This window comes from Jaculus jaculus, chromosome 4 (assembly GCF_020740685.1).
Source record: "Jaculus jaculus isolate mJacJac1 chromosome 4, mJacJac1.mat.Y.cur, whole genome shotgun sequence".
Taxonomy (NCBI): Eukaryota; Metazoa; Chordata; class Mammalia; order Rodentia; family Dipodidae; genus Jaculus; species Jaculus jaculus.
In genome coordinates, this window is record NC_059105.1 from 49,520,927 (window position 1) to 49,539,905 (window position 18,979).

Below are 18,979 nucleotides of genomic sequence, written 5' to 3' on the forward strand. Positions count from 1 at the left end.
TAGAAGGATCACCGAGTTTGAAGCCAGCCTGGAACTCAGACTACATAGTGAATTCTGGATCAGCCTGGGCTAGAGTGAGACCCTACCTCAAAAAAAAAAAAAAAAAAATTGCATTGGTATCACAGAGAAGTGTAGTAAATATGCAAAACATATAGAAACCTCTTCATACCATTCCCAGTGGTCTCTTAACTCTGGTCTTGCCTCTTGTGGTGGGAAGAAATCCATGATGCTCCAGGTGTTCAGTCATAAGAAGCAAGCATACTACTGAAGGTGTGTGAACTTGTCTATATGATTGAATTCACAGTTCTAAAAATATTCTGTCACAGACTAGCATTGCAGCTTTCCTCTTCAAGACAGGAAAAAAAAAAAAAAAAACTCAAGCAAACCCCTGTTGGATCTTCTCTGATATTTTAACTTGTATATTTAGTGCCATTCTAAATGGACTGAATTTTGTTTCCTCTTCAATATTTTATTGAGGTGTTGTCCTAAGCAACATTACCCACGCAATATTCACTGTAAGAATATCAGATGCAGATGTCATTTTAATTGCTGCATGAACACAAGTAATTTATTGAAATAAACATCATGAACACATAATGGAAAATGCTCCTCAAAAGAGGAGAGTGAATATGAACCACCAATAAGACAAAACTATCTTCAACAGATAGAGATAATGGCAGACAGCTTCTGTTTCGCTTAAGGCTACATTGATGTCAGAGTACTAAGTCGGTGTCTCCAGGGAGGCAAGGTTTTGGGTAAGGTGGCTCAGGAACGCCTCCAGCCGCCTCGTGGATCTGTATGCGATCAGTCCTCCCTGGTTGGCCCAGCGATCCACCCCAGCCGCGCCTTCGTTCTCCGCGTGGTACAGCAACTGCGGCAGGGCCCGCCCTGCGTCGCCACTTCTCTGCAAGCACGCTTTCATGTCCACCACGCCCCCACCCATGGCCCTCAGGATGGCGTGAGCAGCACAAACGTCCCACTTGTACGTGGTGTCCTCTGAAAAGATGTAAATGTCAACAAGGCCCTGGACAACACAGAGGCTTTTGTAGCCAGCCCCAGCTGCGCGGAAGATGCTACCTCCACACACGCGTGACAATGCGGCTTTGATAGTTTCCTTTTCGCTTGTACTAATGACGGCCGAAAAGGGGCGCGAGGATTCCGCGTCGGGGCTGGCCTTGTCCGCCTGCGTCTCTGTGCTGGTTCTTTCAGAGATGTCCAGCTGAAGGGAATGGACGTTGGTCCCCATGTAGGAAAGGCCCCAGTAGCACTGTCCTTTCCATCTGCAGAAGAAGGAAAATTTCAGCTGGAGGAGATGAATACCATACTTGTTTTTCATTATGCTGCTTTCCAACTTAATGATAAGAAAAAAAACACATATTTCATCACTACATAATGAACCTTAATGCCCCTAAGCCTAGAAATCAACATCATGCAGCTAATTCATTTCCACGATAGTGGCACGCCTGCAGCCGCCCATGTTCTTGCAGACAGGAATGTCAGAATTATATTTACTTTTTTTATAATTGATTTTTTATTGACACTCCCATAATGGTAGACAAAACACATGGTAATTCTCTTCTCCCCCCACCACCACTTTCCTCTCTGAAACTCCACTCTCCATCATATCCCCTCCCCCTCTGAGAGAGAGAGAGAGAGAGAGACAGAGAGACAGATCATTCTTATATCCTGCTAGAATGACACTAGAAACCTTGCAATGGTTCACTACCACTTTTTAAAAAATTTTTTTTAATTATTTATTTGAGAGCGACAGACACAGAGAGAAAGACAGATAGAGGGAGGGAGAGAGAATGGGCATGCCAGGGCTTCCAGCCTCTGCAAACGAACTCCAGACGCGTGCGCCCCCTTGTGCATCTGGCTAACGTGGGACCTGGGGAACCGAGCCTCGAACCGGGGTCCTTAGACTTCACAGGCAAGCGCTTAACCGCTAAGCCATCTCTCCAGCCCTCACTACCACTTTTGTCATTGAAAGTTTAATAGAAGAAAAGATGAACTATTAAAGAGACTTGCAAGTCTCTTACAACCTTTACAACAAGCCTACTGTCTCTTGGTTACTCCTTTTGAATTCTTATTCACTAGCTCCATTTTTGCCTCTAGCACCAAGAAAGGTGGATGCATAATGTTATTGTTTCTTGGCAACATCAGTGATAACAGCACCTTCCATTTATGGATGTGTCACTTATCCTCTATGTTGGATAATTTAATTACAGATGAGAGAACAGGCTTAGAGAAAGTATGCCATTTACTGAGACCCTGAGCTTGCATTTGAACCCAGGCCATCTCACTTCTGAATTTGGGGCACTACTTTGTCAGCCACCTCCATTTTCAAGCCATGTATTCCCAAGTATTTTCAATTTCTTAATGAATTTTACTGATTTTGACATAGCCTCACTGTGTAGCTTAAGCCTGACCTTGAACTTGTAATCAATGTGCACCAGTCTCCTGAGTGCATACTACCATGGACAGCCAAAACACATTAGCTTTGGCAGAAAACTTGGGTAGAGAAAAAAGCATCAAGAGGTTTAAACTAAGGACTGTTAAGAAGCTAATTATTCTTAACTCAAAGATCAATAAGTATAGTCCTCTGTAAAGGAAAAATATGACCTATTTTCATTGGAAAAAAAAAAAAAAGACAGTTCTACAGCCAAGACTCTCCTATACCCTGGAGTTAGCCCCTAAGCCCAGGGGCAGCCGGGGTCCTGGCCATTCTCTATGCTCTTTCCAGGAGTCATGAAAAGGGTTAGACGGAGGAAACGATGCTGACAGCATTATTATTTGGATACACATACTTAGCAATTCTTGCCACAACTGTCAACCTTCCCACTGAACACTTCTCACATTCTGGTTTTAATTTCTTTTAAAGTTATATAGAAATTCAACTGGGAATATAGAGATGACATCTATCTTGTTACAAATGTATTGGAAGACTGTCTTTGGCATCATTCTATTAATCTGGTTTTGAGTGGATTCTAGAAACAAAAAAGATTGTTATATCCTTGATTACTCCAAGGTAGCTTTTTTTTTATGTGCATGTGTTTGCGTGTGTGGGCACACATGTGAATGTGCCTACATGCGTATCTTCACATGGCTGTGAAGGCCAGAGCACAGTCCTGGGGTGTTATCCTCAGGAATGCCATCCATCTCTTTTTGAGACAGTCTCTCATTGGCCTGGAGGTCCTCAATTAGGCTAGACTGGCTGACCTGTGAGCTCTAAGGATCCTCCTATTTCTGCCTCCCTAGTGCTGGGATTATAGGTGTGTGCCACCATGACCAGTATTTTTATGTGGGTATTGGGGATTGAATTTAGGGCCTCATGCTTGCAAGGCAAGCACCTTACCCACTGAGCCAAGCTGAGAACTATTTTCTCAGCTATAGTTTGTCTTTTAAAATTTATTTCAACATACACTCAGCCCCAAATAAAACTATACCAAATCCAGGATTGGATTAGAAAGAATGAAAACACTTTAATTCAAATGTTCAGATTTTCAGTGGGAATGTCATGTAAATGTGTCATGTAGAATGACAATCCCAATAAACAAATCTGAGGCCATAAGTTCTAAACCCATAATATACCAAAAATGTTCATCAGTTACCTGAGTGTATTTAGGTCTTGAGTCACAAAAGGTTGGTTGATAACTCCCATCAGAGGCATGCCTGTCTGTATGTCATAGACACCAATTAAAATGGTTACACACTGAAGTCCGCTTGGGAAAACACCTTGGTTTGGTTTAACATCAGCAGAACCTTTAATATACTGATAAGTTGAATCTGAAAAATAAAGTAAAAGCATGGGTAAAGATTATAGAAGGTAATGGTGATGTCTATAAACTTTCTCCTGTACAATTTCTCTAATTTCATAACCAATCAGCTTTGACCTTTCAGTGTGTCAGCTGTACTGAATCATTTGACCTCTTATTTCATGCTTACACTGCTTCAGTTTCATGAGTATGCGAAAACCCTTATTTTCTTGTTGTTTTGATGCAATGTCTGTCTCCAGCCCAGACTAACCTCAAATTAGCAACCCTCCTTGCCCAGTCTCCTGAGTGCTGGGACTGCTGGCATGTGCCACTGTACCTGGCTTTTGTTCTCAAAGGGAGAGGACATGACTATAATTCTATGTTTTCTAGTACAGCCCTTTGCGTGCCATAAGGACTCAAATGCATTTAAAAGCTCAATCACCCAGGGTAACTGGTGGGATTATTTTAGAACCATTAACTAATCTGAGGATTGGAGCAATCTGAGATGGAAAAACCTCCCTCTAGGAATCTTCCAGAAGTGGAATAATATATTATTATTATTTGATTCACAAATTTTTAAGAAGAAAAAAGCCATGAAGGTGGTACAGGAAGGAAGAAATAAATGGCACGTCTATAAAAAAAAGAGGCCACAGAGTTCAGTTTGCCTTTAAGAGATGTGGTGCTGGCAGCTGACTGCCTGCATCCCATGGGTTAGCAGAGTGAATATGTCTCTGGAGAAAGTTCCAGAGAATGCAATAACAATGAAATCAGAGATGAACCAAGAGACAGAAGATTGTCCGTCTGAAATTGTAACTAATGTTAATTTACCCTTAAGTGTTATAAGATGATGTGAATGATTCTTGGTTTCCATATTTAATCCACTGATTGAGTGTTAAATAGTTCTTAGGAATAAATCTATTTCTGTAACATTGTGTCAGTTCAATGTATTTCAAGTTAGGAAGGGTGGAGCAGTTAGTCTGCTCAGTATAATGAGACTTCCGGTTGTGTTGGACAAGTTATGGTAGGGAAATGGAAAAGGAAAAGGAGGGAGTTTTGAAAACTTAATACTTTGGACTTTGTATTAATAGAATCTAGGGTGAGGGCTACTATTTTGCATATGTATATGTGTTGTGGGTGCATGTCCGTATGAGTGGGCACATGTATGTGTGCATGAGTGTATGGTTACTTGTATGTGTGTGCATGTAAAGGCCAAAGGTTGATACAGGGAGTTGTCCACATTGCAGGCCTTCCTCTGTTGGTTCAACCTTATTCTTTGAAAGGGGTCTCCTGTTGAACCTGACCTCACCCATCCAGCATACCTGTGAGCCCCAGGGATTGCAGGTGTGCACACCACACCTGGGAATCCCAAGTCACGTCTTTATGTTTGCAGAGCATGCATTTTACATACTGAGCCGTCTCCTTAGCCTGATCACTACATTGTTTCTAAAAAAAATTAGTAGTTTTAGCTAGAGTTATGATTCTACCATGGTGACAAAAATTGGTATGTTTTAAACAGGTTCATAAACTGACCATTCATGAGGTACATTCAGCTGTTTCGTTTGACCTGTGCCATGTTGTTAACTGTTGCTTAATTGAATTGGTAGCCAAAGGTTTAAACTTGTGTGCTCATTTAAAAACATGAATTTTCATTTCCTTAAAAAAAAAAAAAAGAAAAGAAAAGCTGGAGCTAGGGGCTGGAGAGATGGCTTAGCAGTTAAGGCACAAGCCTATGAAGCCTAAGGACCCATGTTCAAGTCTCCAAGTCCCACGTAAGCCAGATGCACATGGTGGCACATGCATTTGGAGTTTGTTTGTAATGGCTAGAGACCCTGGAATGCCTATTCTTACTCTTTCTCAAATAAATAAAACATGAAAATAAAATCTTTTAAAATTTATTATTTTTATTTATTTATTTGAGAGTGACAGACAAAGAGAGGCAGATAGAGAGAGAGAATGGGCATGCCAAGGCCTCCAGCCACTGCAAACAAACTTCAGACATGTGCGCCCCCTTGTGTATCTGGCTAATGTGGGTCCTGGGGAACTGAGCCTTGAACCAGGGTCCTTAGGCTTCACAGGCAAGAGCTTAACCTCTAATCCATCTCTCCAGCCTGAAAATAACATCTTTTAAAAAAAATTAAACTGGGGGTAGAGAGATGGCTTAGTTAAGACCCAGGTTCAATTCCCCAGGACCCACATAAAGCAGATATACAAGGTGGCACATATGTCTGGAATTCATCTGTAGTGGCTAGAGGCCCTGGTGCCCTCTCTCTCTACCTCTCAAATAAATAAGATATTAAAAATAAAAAAAAATCTGAGCCAAGTGTGGTGACAACATGCCTTTAATCCCAGCACTTGGGAGGCAGAGGTAGGAGGAGGATTGCCTTGAGCTCGAGGCCACCCTGAGACTACAGATTGAATCCCAGGTCAGCCTGGGCTAGAGCAAGACCCTACCTTGAAAAAGAAATCTGAATCTAGATCTGAAGCTCTCGCCTCCATACTCACTTGACAACAACTGGAGTTGAGCACTCTCTAAGTGGTGTGTGTCCCTCACTGTTCTAGCTGCTGTCACTCATGTACTCAGTTACCAGTCTGGCCCTGAAGACTTTATATTTGTGTACATACTCATGTGCACACCCATACACACTTGCTATGGATATGTGCGAAACACATATAAGTTATATATATATAAAATCACCCAAGTACATATCTATATGTTTGTATCATAGCATTATAACATACCTTTTCATTTATCATTTTGAAACTTTAAAAACAAAAAACTTGCAAGAGAGTTACACTATGCTCTCAATGGTTTTTATATTTCAAATCTCTCCTAACTACCTCCCCCCAAAGTATTATGAACAAAAACAAACAAATGAAAGTGAACAGTGCAAACACAAGCGCCTCCACTTGCCTATGGGATCCACCCAGATTCCTAGAATGTCCTGTGGGATGCTGATCTCCAGGGAATCCAGGGTCGGGTCAGAAAAGGCAACGTCTTCATGCACCACCCTAGCTAGAGCGTCCGAGGCTGACTTGTTGCCATTAAGGACTCTGCTGAGCAGCTCTGCAGTTGCTTCCTCTGTTGAACACAGTTCCATGGTAATCTTTTCCCCTGGAAGACAGGGAAGGTAAAGCTATCATACCTCAAGGTGATGGAGAAAAAAGAACAGAAGGGAAGAAAAGAAAAGGCAGCAGAAGCTGGGCACTTAAGTTAGGAGAGGACATGTCTGTACCAGTGCTTCCTGAACCTGGGTGACTGCCAGGATCACATGGGGCACTTCAGAAAGTCACAGGTGCCTGGTGGCCTCATGCCTGCGATCTCAGTGGAGAGGGTGGTTTCAGCAACCACAAGGTCTGCTGCCCAGAAAAGGTCTACGTGGACACAACTTCACATCCAGTCTAAGGGGGCCCAAAGCCAGCTAAAATCCTTGACTCCTTGATAACTAATCTTTTATGTATTTATTTTTGCCTTTGGGTCTTTAAAATAGTTCGTGTCTGAATGTTCCTGAAAAGAATGGAGATTTTAATCTACATCCTGAAGTTCTTGGACCTTCTTCTGTGACATTATGTTATATTACTATTTGTAGTATAAAGTGAAGTTCAAGGATCTTTAAATGTGATCAAACTTCATGGCTCAAAATGAGACACATAATCACTCTCCTCTGAAACCCACCTACTTGTTCCCTCTCTTGAAACACGCCTTTAAGGTCTCTGGTGAATTCTGGTCTACAGCCAACAGAAGGGAAAAAAGAGGCTGGGAAAACTCATTAAATTTAGCTGGAGATGGTGGTGCAGGACTGTAACCCCAGTACTTGGGAAGTAGAGGCAGGAGAATTAGGAGTTCAAGGCAGCCTTGGCAACATAAGACCCTGTCTCACTAAAATGAAATAAAATAAAATACAGGGTTGGAGAGATGGATTAGTGATTAAGACACTTGTCTGCAAAGGCAAAGGACCTCAGTTTGATTCCCCAGGACCCACATAAGCCAGATGCACAAGATGGCACATATCTGAAGTACGTTTGCAGTGCCTGGAGGCCCTGAAGCACCCATTCTCTTTCTCAAATAAATAAAAATAAATTAAAACATCAACAATAAAAAGGCAAATTTCTAGGAATAAGTGATAACAGAGTTGATCGTGTGGTAGCACATACCTATAATCCTAACACTTCGGAAGGAGGCTGAAGTTCAGAAACAAGAGTTTCAGGCCAAAGGGGCTATATTGTGAGACTCTGCCTCAAAAATCAAAACAAGATGTCCAGATGAATGAACAAAAAGAAGTGACAACAATGGAGGAAAGAACCTAAAAAATCTGAGGCCACCTAATATGTACACACATGTTCCTAGATACTCACTTCTAAGAGCTGGCAGTGTTTTTAACACCTGGGAACCTGCAAGAAATTTAAAGCCTCAGATACACCTAGATCCACTGAATCTTAACAAAAACCTGAGGTCTGAGACATGAACAGTCATGTGTGGGGAGCACAGTCTGACTATCACAATGAAGACTCTTCTGGGACTTTGTTTTGTTTTTGTGGACTGGAGATTCATTCCAGGGCCCTGTGCATGCCAGGCAAGCCCTCTACAATAGAGTTACGCCTCCAGCCCACAATAATGGTAGAGTCAGTGAGAAATAGTCACTGGCATTTACTTAAGTTAAATTTAAATTAACCTAGACTGTTAGCATTGGGGAACATTAGTGTTGATAACTTGTCACATGATGAGAACTACCACAGGAGCTTTAAGTAAGGAAATCATATTCTTTTGATTTAAACTGGCCTGTCAGTGGCCATCACACTTGGGGGGCAATCCAAACTGGTCCCCTGTGCACACACAGCCTCTGCCACTGCCTCTCTTGCCTTCCCCATGTTTCTCTGTTCTTTTGCAAACAGGAAAGTGGACATGCATGGAGACATCGTCTGCTCAAATGTGTAGATGTACATCTTTCTGGGACTTATCATTTTCCCAGAAGTTAAGTTATGGTGATAGTTAATTAGACTGGATCTGGAATCACCTAAGAGGCAAATGGGCAAAAAAAAAAAAAAAAAAGAGGCAAAATTGTTGAAATAACTATGAAGTAATCAAGTGTAGGCTTTTAAGTGAGGATTTCTTTGTGAGTTAATCACAGGAGTTACTTTTAACCTTCAGAAATTAAAAGAAGATTTCTTTCTTCTTCCAGAGAGTCATAAAACTTAGTGCATTTTTTTGCATATGTGTGTGGTATATAAGCATGTGTGTTCATATGCCTGTGGGCACATGTATGTATAAAGATGCATATGTACACATGTGTAGGCTGGAGTTGGATGTCCTCTGAAATCATTCTCCCCCTGAGTTTTTGAGACAGGGTCTCTTGTTGATCAGAGAGCTCATCTATTTGGCTAGACTAGCTAACCAGCAAGCTCCAGACATCAGTCTGTCTCTGTCTGCCCAGCACATGGATGACAGGCCAGCATTTCTGGCTTCTGTTTCTGTACTTGGGTTCTGGAGGTCAGAATTCAGGTCCTTGGGCTTGTACAGCCAGCACTTGGCCCAGTGAGCCAAATCAGCAGCCCCAGAAACTGGGTGTCTTAAAACATAATCAAGAATATCACAAAAAGGCTGGGGAGATGGTTTAGTGGTTAAGCGCTTGCCTGTGAAGCATAAGGACCCCGGTTCGAGGCCCGGTTCCCCAGGTCCCACGTTAGCCAGATGCACAAGGGGGTGCACGCGTCTGGAGTTTGTTTGCAGAGGCTGGAAGCCCTGGCACGCCCATTCTCTCTCTCTCCCTCTATCTGTCTTTTTCTCTGTGTCTGTCGCTCTCAAATAAATAAATAAATAAAAATTTTTAAATAAAAAAATAAAAAGAATATCACAAAAGTTTAGAGTTCATTCAGAAATCTGTTGTCTTTTTTTTTTTGTAAGTGTGCCCTTAGACATTTAACTATTGGTCATATGATCATTATTCAAGACTATTTTAGGTCTTTTATCATTAAACAGACAAAATAAAAAATGTTCCTCTGGAAAAAAAAAAAACTCAAATTGTTATATTTCCTCCATACCATTAAGGAACACAGAGATCCATTGAAGAAACTTCCCCCAAAGGAAAACCAAGAAAGAAAGACTTAAAACCTTGGCACATAAGCCTGGCACAGTAACGTGCCAACAGTCCCATCTATCTGGAGGCTGATGCAGGAGGGTAATTAGAGCTTAAGGGCTCCAGACAAACAGGGGAAACAGTCTTACCTCAAACAAAACAAACAAAAAACTTGATACTAAAGGAATCTTTTAGTTAATCCATGTACTTTTACAAAGGTTTTGAGACTCAAAAAAATGCAGAGGGATGGCTTAATAACACCCAGTACTTAAGGCCAGGCTCTCCTGTACATTCTCAGTCAAAGACTGCTAAGTACCCTGGGCATTCACAATGTGTGTAAATCCAGATGGAGACATCGTCTGCTCAAATGTGTAGATGTACATCTTTCTAGGCCTTGTCATTTTCCCAGAGGTTAAGGCATGGTGATAGTTAATCTTAATTACACTGGATCTGGAATCACCTAAGAGACTAATCCCAGGCATGTCTGTGAGGGAGTTGCTAGATTAATAAATTGAGGTGGGAAGACCCACCCTAGCTGTGAAAGGCACATTCTACAGTCTGGGGCCTGGACTGCAGACATAGGGTGCAATGCACTGAGCTTCAGCAGTCATTAGTCTCTGCTTCCTGGCTGTGGACGCAATGTGACCAGTGGCTTCATGTTGCTGCTGCCCTGGTGGACTGACTATAAGCTGAAATAAACTCTTCTCTTAAGTCACTTCATGTCCAATATTTTGTCTCAACAAAAAGTAAAGTAACTAATCCCATAATAAATTGTTTATATGCTACAATCTTTCAAATTTAAAATGATGCACAGACTTGCTAAATTATTCCAAAATCCACATCTAATTTAAGTGGCATGATATTCTGAGGCAGAGGCTAAATGAAGCTTAGGATTTAAATATATTATGTTTACACAGAAAGGGTTCCAAACATCCATTCATTTTATGGTATAAGTTGGAGATTAGAATAACATGATAATTTACAAAAATATATTAAGAGTCTTATACTTACCTAAATCATTAGTAAATTCATTGGATTCTTCTCCAAAAATTTTCTTCCCCAGTCCTGGAAACTGAATGATTCAGAGTATGACAAAAACAAAACAACAACAAAACCCACACCCATGTTCAATTCTGAACAGATTTTTATTAGCACAACTAGATCTGAAAATCAGGAATTTCCAATTCTAGATGCCAACTCAACTATGAAAACTGAAGTCAGCTTGGCTGTGTTTAGTTTTTTAGTATTTTTCGGATCCTTTGCCAGGCTAGAGAGTCCAAATTCTAGCAGAGGTCTGGCTTCCTTACGCCCTGTCAACTTTCTGTGTAAGGACCATAGGGTTGGAATGTTGGCAAAATACAGCCTGTGCAAGTGTTATTGGTCAAATACCTAAGATTATTTTTTAAGACTAGGGAGCAGAGACTCGAAGACAGCATTAGGTTTTGTTTGCATTTTGGGGTGTGTTTCTGTACCCACCAGGCATACCATTAGCTTTCAGGCTACAAAGGTGACACAGAAATGAAAAGAAATTCTTTATTCACGAATAATTTATGAATCAATACAGAGCAAATAAATGAAGTCCAGTAACAATTTTGTCTTATTTCTGTCTGATCAAGAAGCTTTACAATAGATGCATTTTGGTTCTGATCCTCAGGTGTAAAGAACATTTTTCTTGGGCTGGAGAGATGGCTTAGCGGTTAAGCATTTGCCTGTGAAGCCTAAGGACCCCGGTTCGAGGCTCAGTTCCCCAGGTCCCACATTAGCCAGATGCGCAAGGGGGCGCACGCGTCTGGGGTTCGTTTGCAGAGGCTGGAAGCCCTGGTGCGCCCATTCTCTCTCTCCCTCTATCTGTCTTTCTGTGTCTGTCACTCTCAAATAAATAATAATAAATAAAAAATTTTTTTAAAAAAAGAACATTTTTCTTTTGTTTTAAAATTATTATTTGTGTGTGTGTGTGTGTGTGTGTGTGTGTGTGTGTGTGTGCGCGCGCGCGCGCTCGCGTGCGCCACTTTGCATCTGGCTTTCATACACACTAGGGAATTGAACTCCAGTTGGTAGGCTTTGCCAGCAAGTGCTTTTAACCACTGAAGCATTTCCACAACCCAACATTTCTTCTTAAAATCTGTGTTGATTTACATGCATTAAGTTTTGGGGAAACAAAAGGAAATGCTTTAAATACTTGAACTCAGCCATCTGCAGAAGGCCAAGAACTTTAATAATGACCACAACCACCTGCTATTTTTTTTTTTCCCTCTTTTCCAAGACAGTATAAACCAACAAGAGTTGGCAATCAGCCCATTGGTCAACTGGAGTTCAGTCTCCCTAGTCTGTTTAAAGACCTGTTTCTAAGACTACAGAATGCTGCCCAAATGGAAATCATTTACTTGTTCATAAATTCTGACAGTATTTCCTGAATGCACCATTGCCCAGGCTTGTTCTAATGCTCTGAGGCACACATCACCCATAAAAGTCAATACTGACACATATCTCACTGAATTGTCCAGCCAGCCCTTGCACCTATCGCCATCAGTGACGAACAATGCTTCTTTCAGTTTATTGCAGCCAGATAGTATAGGATGTAAAAAGCATAAACTGCAAAAATTTCATGAGATTATTTATTCTGTTCTCCTGCCTGTGGCAATGATTTTACTCAATTTTGAATGAACCCTCTAATTAAAGAAATAGAGGGGGTATGATGGGGAGTGGAGTTTCAAAGGGGAAAATGGGGGCAGGAAGGGAATTATCATGGGATATTGTTTACAATTATGGAAGTTGTCAATAAAATTAAATTTAAAAAATAGAAAAATTTTAAATTTTTAATATTTTATAGAAAATATGTTAAGATTCTAATCATGACATCACAATAGCTGTGTTTTCTTGCACAAAATGGGCCTGACAATACTTCAGCATTGGCAGGAGAAGGATAACTGAGACCCCCCACACTTCCCAAAGTAGCTAAAGGCAGCTAATGGTTGCTGGAGAAGGAAGTCAGGTTCATGAGTGATATAAGCTGCTCTCATTTCATGCTAAAAGTCTCCCACCCTGATTATGCAAGTAACCTAATTTAATTCAGTAGGTTAAAAAAGGCATGAAAATAAAATAGGGATTAATGAGGAAAAAGGGTGCTAATGGGAGACGGAAGGTAATAAGACCAAAATATATTATATACATGTATAAAAATGTCAGAAATAAGGTTTTTTAAATCATAGAAAATATTTCAACATTTTATAATGATTTTTCTGTGTAATAGGTATGTCATAAAACGGTTATATAGATTAAATAGGTTAATATTTTTAAAGTCTACCACATAGAAAACATTTATAAGTGCTTGCTATTATTATTACTGATGAATATTGTTTCCTCAGTCAGTTCAATATAGAGAATCATAATCACTAGTAGTCATGACCATGTTTTTCTAAGAATAAAGACTTGATCACCAAACGAGCTCATGACCAAGACAAACATTATATACATAATTAAGTTGATATATTCTCAGATTTTCGAGTTAAAAATCAGTCACAGAACAGTGCATTCTCATTGCACTGAATAAAATGCTATGAACAAAACAGGACACACACACACACACACACACACACACACAGGAACATGGAGCAAATGACTAGTAATACTTAAAAAAAAAAAAAAAGATGAGTTTTTCTCTGCGGTGGGATTGGATGTATTCTTAATTTTGCTTGTGTTCCAGAGAACATACATTAGTTATTACAAGAAACCTATCAATAAATGAAAGTTTCAATACAGAATGATTATATATGTAGACATTAGAATTATTATTATTATTTGCTTTTCTATATTTTAAGAATGCCTGCTACGCCATATCATGATATAAGGAGGGGGCATTCTAACATGCTGATTCTAATCCAAGATGCTCGTGTTCTAGTATTCTGAGGGGAGCAAAGCTAGGGTTACGTTGGCCTTGACCTTTCTTACCTTGCTGTCCATATTCTGCTTTATAACCTCCTGTACCAGGACATCGGCGAGGGTCTTGAAATCCACCGCGAACTTCTTGTTCTTCTCCCCGGCTTTCTTCTCTTCGATGAGCAGCTGGAAGAGGGCCTCCTGCTGCCTGCACGCCCGGGCGATGTTGGCGGCTTTCTCGGAGAGCCGAAGCAGTTCCCGGAGGATGCCTGACATTTTCTGAGGCTTGCTTGTGGCACCCACCGTCGAGCTGGGAAAGCACCAGAACGTGAAAGAGAAAACAGTTCAGAGGACGGTGTCGGCGTGCCTGTCATCCTAACAGGCAGCTGCCAGGCAAGCTGTGGGCACAGCTGAACAGCTAGTAACCCCACACACTGAGGATAGGACACTTAATTTTCAATCTTGTAAGACAATGATTACTGAATTATCAGTCGGGGGGGGGGTATTTTTGAGGGTCTGCCTCCCACTTGACAGATCTGTATGACACATGAGCAAGCCACAGCACAGGAAAGGAAGACCTTGCCATGACCTGAACATGATCGGGTGGGCTTAGCAAAGGATTGGAACGCCGTTCTTTCTCTTGCTCTGTGGGAAGAAGTGTGAGGGGAAAGATTCATGATCTAGGGCAACCTTCTTACGCACTAAGCAGCAGGGCAGCAAGCAAGTGGCCTACGGGACTCTGAGACCACTCACTCTTGATCTAGCAGCATTAGCCATCTCCCACCCAACGCCTCCACCCCTCTTGAAAAGTTCCAGTGATTGGTGTGATTAAAGAAGACGCTTAAATAAGATGAAATGCAACATGCTAACTTGTTAGGACATTGAAAACTTCCAGCTTCTTCTTCTTCTCTCTCTCTCTCTCTCTCTCTCTCTCTCTCTCTCTCTCTATTTTTTTTTTTTTTTTTTTTTTTTTGGTCTTTCCATTTAGGGTCTCACTCTCTAGCCCAGGCTGACCTGGGATTCATTATGTAGTCTCAGGGTGACCTCAAGCTCACGGAGATCTTCCTACCTCTGCCTCACGAGTCCTGGGATTAGAGGTGTGCGCCACCACGCCCGGCACTTCCAGCTTTTAAGTGTGAGGTACAGGGCTAGAGAGATGGCTTAGTGGTTAAGCGCTTGCCTGTGAAGCCTAAGTACCCTGGTTCAAGGCTCGATTCCCCAGGACCCACATTAGCTAGATGCACAAGGGGGCACATGCATCTGGAGTTCGTTTGCAGTAGCTGGAGGCCCTGGGGCACCCATTCCCCACCCCTCTGCCTCTTTCTCTGTCACTTTCAAATAAATAAAAATAAACAAGAGTGAGGTATAGTGCCAATATCTTTTCTTTGGTCCTATCTTGCAATGGGAAGAGAAACACTTTTCGCTTCTTTTAAAAACTATTTTAGTTATTTGAGAGAGCAAGAGAAAGCAGCAGGCAGAAAGAACAGGTGTTAGGTTCTCTAGCCACTGCCAATGAACACTAGACACTTGTGCCACATTGTGCATCTGGCTTACATATGTACTGGGAAACCAAACCTGGGTCCTTGGGCTTTGCAGGCAAGTGCCTTGACCACTGAGCCCCAGTTTTCATTTAATGGTGGCTCCCTATTATGGAAAGCACAATTCCTACCTCATTATTAAGAGCATTGCCATGAGGATTCGCTGACCTGTATGACAGTTAGGGAAACTGAAGCTTTGGGAGGGTAAGTAACTTCTCCAAGGCTTCGATGACTAAAAGGCAGGGCTCAGCATTGGTCATACACACAGGCTCTTGCCTATCTCAACAGACAGTTCCCTCCACTGAAAGAAACTTCCTGAGTGAACTCTAGGAGGCTGAGATTAGTACAGTTTATGAAGATGCTGATGTCATAGGGTTAATGGTGAACCGTCATAGCGGAACTGTCAAATTTGTTCAACAATAGGCATTTTTCTTTATTTTAAGATTATGACTCAACCACCCTGGCAAAATACATCCCTCATCAGAAGTAAAAAGGAAGTGAATAAAGCAATGGGCACCCCCTTTCCCTGCTCTAATGTTTTAAAGTTAACAGGCATCCTTGGGGGTGAACACAGCGGAGCAGGGGCTGACAGCGCAGGTTTAAGGCAGCAGCTGGCAGTGTCGTATTAAAATCGTTACCCACCGTGCCTTCCCTTTAGTCAGTAACTCTAGTCTCCCTTTAATCTATGGTAAGAAAATTAGAATTAAAATACCCTGTAGAAACTAGTTACCATAGAAAACATTGGCAAATAAATGCTTTTGGTGTTTTGAGATAGGATCTGTGTAACCCAGGCTAATCTAGACCTTGCTGTTTAGCTGAGGATGGCCCTTAACTCCTGAATCTCCTGCGTTTACCTCCAAAGTGCTGGGTTCTAGGTTGTAGCACCACATGCAACTAGAGAATAGTCTTAAATACTAGTAAAATGTGAGAATAGCGTGTGGTCAGCAAAACAATATGATTTTGAAGAATTATTTTAATATTTTATTTTACTTATTAGAGAGAGGGGTGGAAGAGAATGGGCATGCCAGGGCTTCTAGCCACTGCAAACACACTCCAGACACATGTGCCAGCATGTGCCTCTGGCTTACGTGGATTCTGGGGACTTGAACCTGGATCCTTAGGCTTCACAGGCAAGTGCCTTAGCTGCTAAGCCATCTCTCCAGCTCCTTGAAGAATAGTTAATAAGGAAATGTGTGAATATTATAATACTAAGTTCAAAATGACCTATGACTATATAGAGTTATATGTTACCAATTTGTGTGTGTGAGAGGGAGAGAGAGAGAGACTCATAGGTAGGATGATTGTCTACTGCCAATTATTCATCAGCAGGGTTCAGCCAAAGCTAGATTTTTGTTTGTTTGTTTGTTTCATGGTGCTAAGGGTTAAACCCAGAGACTTTGAGCATGCTAGGTGAATGAATACTCTAAGCTAAGCTACACTCCCAGCCCATGGACTTTTGAGACATGGTCTTGCTATGTAGCTCTGGTAGCCATGAACTCAAGTCCTCAGTTTGAACAGTATATGCCACTATGTAATTGATACTTGATTTCCCCCTTACTGTCCCCCCAAAATTTTTTTCCACAGCTACTCCTCAGACTTAAAATTCTCTGATAGGTAATAAAACTTCATCCATTATGTTCCAGTGATGTCTCTTTTAACCAACTGCCTGTCCAGATGGGCTCCATTATGCCTAGTGCCTAATTCTTTTTGTGTGAGTTTATTGTTTAAGACTGGGTAGCTTCAAGGTCAAAAATTTGAGGAATTAGGGAAATAACTCAGTTGGTAAAGTACCTTCCTTGAAAGCACAAGAACCTGAATTCAATCCCCAGAATTGTGGGTATGGTGGCATGTGCTTGTAATCCCAGCACTGGGGAAGCACAGCCAGGTGGATCCTGGGGCTTACTGGCCAGCCAGTGTACTCTAATTAGGTGAGTTCCAGGCTAACAAGAGAGACGGTGTCTTAAAAGAAAAGGTGGCTGAAGAGCAACAACTGAAGTTAACTCCTGGCCTCCACATGCACAAGCACATGTCAAGCATCACACCCTCCCACACACGCACACATAGGAGCTCATACATAAAAGAAAAACATGTATGTTCCATGTTGGAGGCTGGTTGTGTCCCCACTTGGCCTCTTCTTTGTGAGGGAATGGATCTCTGGAGTCTCTGGCCTTAGAATGACTCATCAGGTGGAATTAGGACCCACCCTCACAACCTAATGAGATCTTTAAGGTTCTTCTTCCAGAGTCATTTCTTAGTAATCTTGGGAGACTGGTCCAGGATCCCCACAGACACCAAAATTACATAGATGCTCAATCTGTTATTTAAAATTACATAGTATTTATACACACCTACACAATCCTCCTATATACTTTTTAAATCCACCTCTAGGTTAGTAATAATACTTTGCTATGTCAATAGATGCTATACTGTATTAATTAGGAAGTAATGACAAGAAAACAAGTTTATTCATATTCAACACAGACATTTTTTTCCTAGTATTTCTCATTTGTTGGGGGCTGCATCATGGAAATGCACAGATGGAGAGAGTTGACTGAAAATTCACATTCTGAGGTTTTGTGGGCCAGAGGATCAACTTCTGAGGCTGGAGGAACACAGTCCAGCCCCTAACACCTTTCCTGACAGAGAACCCAACCTAATCCATCTTTTTGTCTTTTGTTTTCTGGCCAAACAGTAAAAATGGGGCAGAGTTTTCTTTCTGGTTTACGTAGGTGCACAGGAAGTTTAATTCTGTGAAGTGAACTTTCCTGCTGGGAGCTCCTCACCTTAATAGCTGGTAGTAAGTGATGCAGGGAGGACTGACACAGCTTCCCCTTCGTCTGTAACAGCCCAGCCATGTTTCAGCAAATGAGCTGGTTTCACTCCTCATCATCTCACACTAAATGTGCACACACAGTCATGTGCCACATACAGAGTCTGACATTTCAGAGATTTTTCAACTAATTTGTTAAATATTGAAAAAAAAATGAAGTAGGTTAATTTAAAAAAAAAATCCCAAACTTCTCTACAAAGGCAAGACTCAGTTTTAATTTCTAGCCATTCTCTTATCCATTAGGATGTCAGAGGAAAGCCAGACATGTTGACACATACTATAATCCCAGCATTCAGGATGTGGGGACAGGAGGAGCAGGAGTTTGAGGTGAGCTTGAGTCTAGACTGGGCAAGTGATGAGGAAACCAAGAATCAAAAGTTTAAAAAAACAGAGCTGGGCTAGCGAGATGGCTTAGTGGTTAAGGTGCTTGCCTACAAAGCCCAAGGCCCCAGGTTCAATTCCCCTGTACCCACCTAAGCCAGAAGCATAAGGTGGGACATGTGTCTGGACTTCATTTGCAGTGGCTGAGGCCCTGGCATGCCCATTCTCTCTCTATCTGCCTCTCTCTTTCAAATAAATTAAATATTTTTTAAAAATTTTAAACCTCAGGGCTGAGGTAGGTGTGTAAATTCAGCAGTAGAGCTCTTGACTATTATGTACAGGCCCTGGGTTTGACCCTCAGTATGAAAAAGAAAGCATCATATCTGAATAATGTGTGTGTGTGTGTGTGTGTGTGTGTGTGTGTGTGTGTATTTTTTTTTTTTCAAGAAGTAATATAGTGTCAAAGGTGCAGGTTTGCAAGGAAAGAGACCCGAGTTCTAAACCTCACTCTGCAACTTCCTAGCTGTGTGGCATCAGGTAACTTACCAGCCTCTCTTCATTGGCATTATGAGGGTAATGCTTACCTCA

General features: G+C 41.5%; 1 protein-coding gene across 2 annotated transcripts in view; it reads right to left on the minus strand.

Annotated features, from left to right (window-relative positions):
- Nucleotides 1–540: 540 nt before the first annotated feature.
- Nucleotides 541–18,979, minus strand: part of Inpp1 (inositol polyphosphate-1-phosphatase) — a 29,404-nt gene continuing 10,965 nt past the window's right edge. For both annotated transcript variants that reach the window (XM_004660212.2, XM_045147741.1), the window contains exons 2-6: nucleotides 13,775–14,012; nucleotides 10,838–10,898; nucleotides 6,667–6,867; nucleotides 3,612–3,786; nucleotides 541–1,280 (exon numbers count right to left, since the gene is read on the minus strand). In XM_004660212.2, coding sequence (XP_004660269.1) covers nucleotides 722–1,280; nucleotides 3,612–3,786; nucleotides 6,667–6,867; nucleotides 10,838–10,898; nucleotides 13,775–13,978 — 1,200 coding nt within the window. In that variant the 5' untranslated portion in view covers nucleotides 13,979–14,012 and the 3' untranslated portion in view covers nucleotides 541–721. The remainder of the gene's footprint in view (nucleotides 1,281–3,611; nucleotides 3,787–6,666; nucleotides 6,868–10,837; nucleotides 10,899–13,774; nucleotides 14,013–18,979) is intronic.